Source organism: Littorina saxatilis, linkage group LG16 (genome assembly GCF_037325665.1).
Source record: "Littorina saxatilis isolate snail1 linkage group LG16, US_GU_Lsax_2.0, whole genome shotgun sequence".
NCBI lineage: Eukaryota > Metazoa > Mollusca > Gastropoda > Littorinimorpha > Littorinidae > Littorina > Littorina saxatilis.
Genome location: NC_090260.1, coordinates 50,728,041 through 50,736,128, shown reverse-complemented (window position 1 = coordinate 50,736,128; position 8,088 = coordinate 50,728,041). Strand labels below are relative to the sequence as shown.

Below are 8,088 nucleotides of genomic sequence, written 5' to 3'. Positions count from 1 at the left end.
GCAACGACTGAGTGAGCATTTACCACAATCCATGTGACAAGCACCTGGCGCCAACCGCTAAAGGAGATTTACCTGTATAAATATCCCGACCCAGAGCGGAGCAAATCATCAATCTTCTTCGAGCACAGCCTTCTTGTTGGTAAGTTGTCCGTCCAGTTAGTACTTCGTTCTCTCAATCAGTCGAAAGGTGTTCGTGGGCTTAATCACGTCCAATTCCGTTAGGACTAAAATTGATGAGATGTGTGCATTTGGTTGCGTGTGATCTGTTTATGAAATGAAATATTGTTGAAAACTGACCGTCTGATTGCAGTCTTGTTGAAGAAACAGTGACACTAAATTTGAAAGAGGAACTACTCTTGTTGCTAGGCAAACTATGCGAGTTACTTGTGTTGGGAAAGTGCTTGTGTTGAACGTTTGTGCATGATCTAGATTCAGAAAACATGGATTTTATATGGAGATTAATGTGTTGAAGCCTGTAGTTGTTAATTTAAATGCGATATGTTTGTTTTGTTTGCTCCAGAGATGTATATTTCGTACATTAGAGCGTTCGGAACTTTTCAATCGCAAAAGTAGATCCCACAAAGTCTAGCTCCTAAACCTGTGTGCTATCGAGGATTCAGGCCTGTTGTTTTGTTCAGGCAAGTAATTTTGGTTGCTGAGTAAGTTACCGAAAAATAACTAGCCCTACAAGTTTACAGAGAGAAAAAAAGCAGCAGAGGGGGGGAATAAAACCGAATATCGGCGTGAACAAACGAACACGCTTGTGTTAGAGTGTAGTGAACGTCTTACTTACAGGTGCACGGAGCCCCCATGGCTTTCCGGCATTTGACACAAAAACCATAGTTTATTGACTTTCTTGCAAGGGGTCGACAACTGCAACTTGTATAGGAATTAACTTGTATCATTGTCGACGGGTGACCGCCTAACACTCGCTCAGTATGACGTCAGATCCCGCACGTGAATTTCGCCCAAAACCTACATGTTGACGTCACATTCCGCGTCACAGTGGTTATCAAAAACAATTGCCTCAGTTTGCGGTCATGAACAAGCTCGCTGCAGCTCGCAATTGTCATGATCTCGAACTGTTACCATTAATGTTAACATCCACTGAGACGAGGCGTGAAACTCATTCATTCCCCCTTTCTTCAGTCAGTCAAAGACAAAATGGTTTTGTGCCACTGCTTGATCTAATTCCAATCACTCTGCCAGCCCACCTGCCCATGTGAGTGATTGTAATGTTCACTTGCGTAGTTCGGTAACATTCATTCGATTCTGCTAAGATTTCACAGCAGTTGTTTGATTTGGAATAAAATCAATAACGCAGTTGAGCCGTTGTTCTGTTGTGGCGGTAAAAGCAGATAGAGATACTGTTGTGGCGGTAAAAGCAGATAGAGATACTGTTGTGGCGGTAAAAGCAGATAGAGATACTGTTGTGGCGGTAAAAGCAGATAGAGATACTGTTGTGGCGGTAAAAGCAGATAGGGATACTGTTGTGGCGGTAAAAGCAGATAGAGATACTGTTGTGGCGGTAAAAGCAGATAGAGATACTGTTGTGGCGGTAAAAGCAGATAGAGATACTGTTGTGGCGGTAAAAGCAGATAGAGATAATGTTGTGGCGGTAAAAGCAGATAGAGATACTGTTGTGGCGGTAAAAGCAGATAGAGATAATGTTGTGGCGGTAAAAGGAGATAGAGATAATGTTGTGGCGGTAAAAGCAGATAGAGATACTGTTGTGGCGGTAAAAGCAGATAGAGATACTGTTGTGGCGGTAAAAGCAGATAGAGATACTGTTGTGGCGGTAAAAGCAGATAGAGATACTGTTGTGGCGGTAAAAGCAGATAGAGATACTGTTGTGGCGGTAAAAGCAGATAGAGATACTGTTGTGGCGGTAAAAGCAGATAGAGATACTGTTGTGGCGGTAAAAGCAGATAGAGATACTGTTGTGGCGGTAAAAGCAGATAGAGATACTGTTGTGGCGGTAAAAGCAGATAGAGATACTGTTGTGGCGGTAAAAGCAGATAGAGATACTGTTGTGGCGGTAAAAGCAGATAGAGATAATGTTGTGGCGGTAAAAGCAGATAGAGATACTGTTGTGGCGGTAAAAGCAGATAGAGATAATGTTGTGGCGGTAAAAGCAGATAGAGATAATGTTGTGGCGGTAAAAGCAGATAGAGATACTGTTGTGGCGGTAAAAGCAGATAGAGATACGTTTGTGCTCCTTCAATGTGTTGGTATTGCTGAGGAAAGTTTTTTCCGTTCGTATTACCTTGCAGACGAACTGTTTCGGTATGTTAATGTTGTCTACTCCATAGATGTATATTTCTTACATCTGAGCGTTCGGAACATTTAAGTCGCTATAAACCCATGAGCTATCGGGGAGTCGGGCTGGTTGCTGCTTAGTTTTATTCAATTGTTTGTATTGCTGATGAACTAAAATATAATTTCAGATGTGATTTGCTGCAAACAATAAAGATGGTGTTGTCATCAGCCTGGCTGCTAGCTGTGTTGGCGTGTGTCTGTGTCGTCAACTTTGAATTCACACTGGCAGGTACTGTGGTTAGGTTCTCTTAATACACATTTAATCATTGTAATGTGTGTGTGTGTGTGTGTGTGTGTGTGTGTGTGTGTGTGTGTGTGTGTGTGTGTGTGTGTGTGTGTGTGTGTGTGTGTATGTGTGTGTGTGTGTGTGTGTGTGTGTATGTGTGTGTGTGTGTGTGTGTGTATGTGTGTGTGTGTGTGTGTGTGTGTGTGTATGTGTGTGTGTGTATGTGTGTGTGTGTGTGTGTGTGTCTGTGTATGTGTGTGTGTGTGTGTGTGTGTGTGTGTGTGTGTGTGTGTGTGTGTGTGTGTGTGTGTGTGTGTGATCTGACCAGGCAGTGTTATTCCCGTCTAAACAGTTCGGCACACCGTGTAAGATCTGGCCAGGCGTTCAAATGGGCTGGGATAATTGTTCCACTTGGTCACATACCGACACTGAACAGCCTGGGTGCTTTGTGCAGATGGTAGAAGGGAACCAATGAAGTAAATGTCTCATATTCATTGACTATACATCCATCCCATATTACATGTTGGATCTATTACTGTGACTGTGTCTATTGAAATTGGTTTAATTCAAATAATTATGTGTAATGTTAAACTTGTGGGGTCCTGATTTTGCCTACATGAACCGCTGAAGCCAAAAAGCAACAGCAATCAAATCAAATCAAATCTATTACTGTTGGTTCAAAACGGTTAAGCAGATCGCGAGCAACATCTACCTGTTCTTTCTTCTGTTCTCCTGTCAGCTTATGCGTCATCCATTTTGCAGCTAGAGCTTTTGAAGCTGAAGTTAATTTTGTAGAATTATCTTATCTGTTCCATGTGCAAGTTAGAATTGTACACTTGAACAATGAGCGTATGTATATGTTCGTATATTTCTTACATTTGATACAGCTGCTACAGATTTCGCGTTTGAAGCATTCAGTGTGAGTCTTCTTCTTGTCAGATCATAGAATAAAGAGTAGCCTTGATTTAGCAATTTCCATTGTTCGGTTGCTCAGCAACAGTCCTTAACGACTTTAAGATTGTTTACGGTGCTTGTAAAAAGACCCCATTTTCAAGTACACCCACAAGTAACGCATGAGTTTGAAACCTCCTATAGTTATGACGTCACAATCTAACGACGCCATCTGTTCAAGCATAAAGGTTTGGCCTTTTGAATTGTATGTTACTTTTTGAGATTATTGACATGAAACATGCATGAAAGCAATATCATCATTTTGTTTGAATAATACCTCGTAAGAGAATTTGGCCCTGTCTAGAACATAAATCGTATTATTACCATGTCAGTACACCATATGGCTTGTTGACCAACCAGGACTGATTCTAGGTGACCCGTTAAATGTTATAGGCCTAACGTTCATTCAGGGACCCGTCTTGTTCATCACGCTAAAAGCAAACAAGACAAAGTAAAACATAGAATTAACAAAATCAGCGTGATTTATTCCAAGAATTACACTTGAAATGCTGTCAGATAGTACACTCTATCTAAAAGATACAGAAAAGCCAGTTTTGTCAGTGAGTGCTTTACAGAACGGCAAGGCACCACCCATCCGTTGAGTGTGCAATGCCGATCCGCTCACTTGAAAATGTCATAGTCTAAGTTCTGAAGAATCAAATGAAATTTCGTCACTCAATTGTTCTTTCTGTCTGGCGTCGACTCTAAATCTGTCTCTCCGTTGGACATGACAGATCGAAGCAACTGAAATGCATATTGGGAAATGTTTGTGTGAACGCATTTTATATTTTAGTATTCATCACGTCGGGCGGGTGATTGATTGACCCAGGTCACAAGAATAATATGACTGACAGGTAGAACCAGATGGGCGCGATCCAGTTCCCGGTTCGGTTGTTCCGTCTAATTCGCAGGGTCGGTGCGAAATTTCTGTTGGTAAAAACAGAAGTCTGTTATCATTTGCTAACAGTTAGCATTCTTAAAATAACTTCAGAAGTGGACGACCAGTATAATTGCAATGCTACTTGAAATGCCTCTGTATTTCCCATTTCGATTATTTCTTTTAGACGTGAAAGAATGCTCCATCGCGCGTTACGGAACGCTGACGATGTTCAACGGAGAGAAGGCTGAGGTGAAACTTCCCTGTAAGTATCAACTCGCGGACTTTACGTGCGGGGTCTACCGGGTCAAGGTGACCCCGGGCAGTGCTGTGGACAGAGATTACAGTCACCGTTTCTCCCCGGACACCGTGTGGGTCAAGGTCGTCAACACCAGGACCGGTGAATTCGTGAAGATACGCACCTCAGTGAAACGTCTGGACAAGGTTTGGAGTGACGATAGACACACTTCCGATCACTGCACGTTGTCCAAACCTTTCCTTTCTCTCGCTTTGATATGCTCATAAAGTAGATGTGCACAAATATAGCTGTCTGCTGAGCTGAACAATATAGTTATATGTTGTAATTGCGTAAATAAATATGGAAATTAAATGCACTAAATAGTTGGTTACTGAGGGCAAATATAAGTCAAACTCATTATGTACAACAATGTAACAACAAGAGGCGAAGCCTTCAAGTCTCCCGTAAGAAATCAACAAACAGTAACACACACTCACTTACTCCGTCACACACACACACACACACACACACACACACACACACACACACACACACACACACACACATACACACACACACACACACACACACACACACACACACACTCACACACACACACACACACACACACAAACACACACACACACACACGTGGCCACTTTTTCCACTGCTGTCCGATACTTTTTATCAACACTTGTCACCATGCCGAGTGGATCTAAAATCGGAAGTCTCCATGTGGCTTCACAGCGTCGATCTTGTTGTAGGTTAACCTCCTTTCTGAAACAAATGGCAAAATGCGATTAGTTATGATTGCTACAACCTACACAAATATAAACAGTGTTTTGGAACAGAATAGTCAGGTTATACAAGCCACTTTACCAATGCAGCATGGTAACCCTACAATATGCGAAACATGTCAACTGACTGCTGCAATCCATTCACATGAGATTTCTATAGCGCATAACTAAAAGCACTATGCACTAGTAATAGTACCTTAAACAACACCTGTTTGATCAGCAATATTGTGGAACACATTAAACCGATGATTGAGTAGGCATGCATAGAAATGTATCTTAATGAATTGAAAGAAACAATTCCTTCTTGGTGTGTGTTTGCAGGAGTTAACACTTTAGTGCTATAAGTGTGAGCGACTTTTGAAATGGGTGAAATGCGTCTGCTGTCGTTTATTTTAACTCCCTCTGCTCTGCTGTGACTTCTTACCTGATTGTCTTTGTTCTGGTATTGCCTGTCATGTTTGTGTTGTTGCTGCTGCTGCTGTTGTTGTTGTTGTTGTTGTTGCTGATGTTGTTGTTGTTGTTGTTGTTGTTGTTGTTGCTGTTGTTGCTGCTGCTGCTGTTGTTGTTGTTGTTGTTGCTGATGTTGTTGTTGTTGTTGTTGTTGTCGTTGTTGTTGTTGTTGTTGTTGTTGCTGCTGCTGTTGTTGTTGTTGTTGTTGTTGTTGTTGTTGTTGTTGTTGTTGTTTTGTTCATGACACAAAATGTATAGTGATTAACTTGTACTTGCATGATTACAGAAAATCCGCGTCCCTCCTTTGAACGAAAGTTTATACATGTACTTTGAAATGTTCGACAAACTTTGTGCAAGCTTCGCGAGACGCACACGCAGGTCGGCGTGACTTCTCATCGGCAACATAATGAACAATACCTAAATACTTAATTAATATTTCACTCACTCTCTATCTGCAATCCAGTTCAGCAAGGGAAAGGGAAACAACCCCTGGCAAGTAAAGAACGGCTCTGTGAGTGTGGTGGACTTTGCAGGCTACGAACAGGCAGCCGCTGTGTTAAGGAAGGACGGAGTCTTCAGCGTGGAGTTCAGCAGTGCGGAACGCAGCGTGGTCGTCTCGTGCTCCGACGACGAGTTTGTCTCCCAGGGACTGCCAGAAGCACTGTGTGGTACGAACACCAGCTTGTTGCTATTTAGCTACCGGTTGCGAGTTTACCTTTAACGGGCATGTTTACATCAGCGATAAAGTAACTTTAGCTTTAGTAAGCCTGAGCCCAAGTTACCGTTAAGCAGCAGAGTTCTCTCTTGCTGAGTGAACATGATCAGAGCATTCGTTTCCTCCCTTTTTTAAGATGCCAACCAATAAACATCAGAGAAAAACAAGTCGCGTTAGGCGAAATTACTACATTTGGTCAAGCTGTGGAACTCACAGAATGAAACTGAACGTAGTCCGCCGCTAGTGCAAAAGGCAGTGAAAGTGACGAGCCTGTTTGGCGCGGTAGCGGTTGCGCTGTGCTTCATAGCACGCTCTACTGTACCTCTGTTCGTTTTAACTTTCTGAGCGTGTTTTTAATCCAAACATGTCATATCTATATGTTTTTGGAATCAGGAATAGACGAGGAATAAGATGAAATAGTTTTTAAAACGATTTCGAAAATTTGATTTTAATCATAATTTTTATATTTTTAATTTTCAGAGCTTGTTTTTAATCCGAATATAACATATTTATATGTTTTTGGAATCAGAACATGATGACGAATAAAATAAAAGTAATTTTGGATCGTTTTATAAAAAATTAATTTTAATTACAATTTTCAGATTTTTAATGACCAAATTAATCATTCATTAATGTGTACGCCTCCACGCTTAAATGCAATACCGAAGTCCGGCCTTCGTCGAAGATTGCTTGGCCAAAATTTTAATCAATTTGATTGAAAATTGAGGGTGTGACAGTGCCGCCTCAACTTTTACAAAAAGCCGGATATGACGTCATAAAAGACATTTATCAAAAAAAAGAAAAAAAAATAAGTCTGGGGATATCATACCCAGGAATAGGAAGGTTTCCGCCAGTTATCTCTCTGAGGTTTTGGGTGCGTGCCCCTTGCGGGGGCAAACAACATCGAGGTCACAAGCAGGGTCAAGGGGAAGGTCGGCTTGGGCGGACAGGAGTATGACGACTTACTAGTGCCAAAACCTGGTGTTACCCATTATCACGTGATAATTACTAATTAACGCTGTTAGTTACTGTTTTTATCTGTTAGTTACTAATTTTGCACGGGAAAATTACTAATGTTTAGTTTCGGCACTAGCAATCCGTCAGGAAGTGAGCCAAAACTAAAAATTAGTAATTAACAGGTGAAAGTTAGTAATTTTTCCGGAAAAATTAGTAATTTTCCGGGGAAAATTTGTAATTAATACGTGAAAATGGTAACTATCAAGAGAAAATTACTAATTTTCCCTTGATAATTACAATTATGAGGTTTTGGCACTAGTAAGCCGTCATACAGGAGACTACAATAGGAAGGTTTCCGCCAGTTATCTCTCTTTGAGGTTTTGGGTGCTTAGAGAGTACCGTACCCCTTGCGGGGGCAAAAAACATCGAGGTCACAAGCAGGGTCAAGGGGAAGGTCGCTGGGCGGACAGGAGACTATTCTCATGTAAAATGTCATAAAGATCGGTTCAGTAGTTTACTCTGAATCGCTCTACACACACACACACGCACAGACACACA

General features: G+C 41.5%; 1 protein-coding gene across 1 annotated transcript in view; it reads left to right on the top strand.

Annotated features, from left to right (window-relative positions):
- The first annotated feature begins 2,447 nt into the window (after positions 1–2,447).
- The window catches only part of LOC138951199 (uncharacterized), a 155,182-nt gene continuing 149,541 nt past the window's right edge, over positions 2,448–8,088 (top strand). Inside the window, exons 1-2 of the mRNA XM_070322852.1 lie at positions 2,448–2,548; positions 4,561–4,817. Coding sequence (XP_070178953.1) covers positions 2,473–2,548; positions 4,561–4,817 — 333 coding nt within the window. The 5' untranslated portion in view covers positions 2,448–2,472. The remainder of the gene's footprint in view (positions 2,549–4,560; positions 4,818–8,088) is intronic.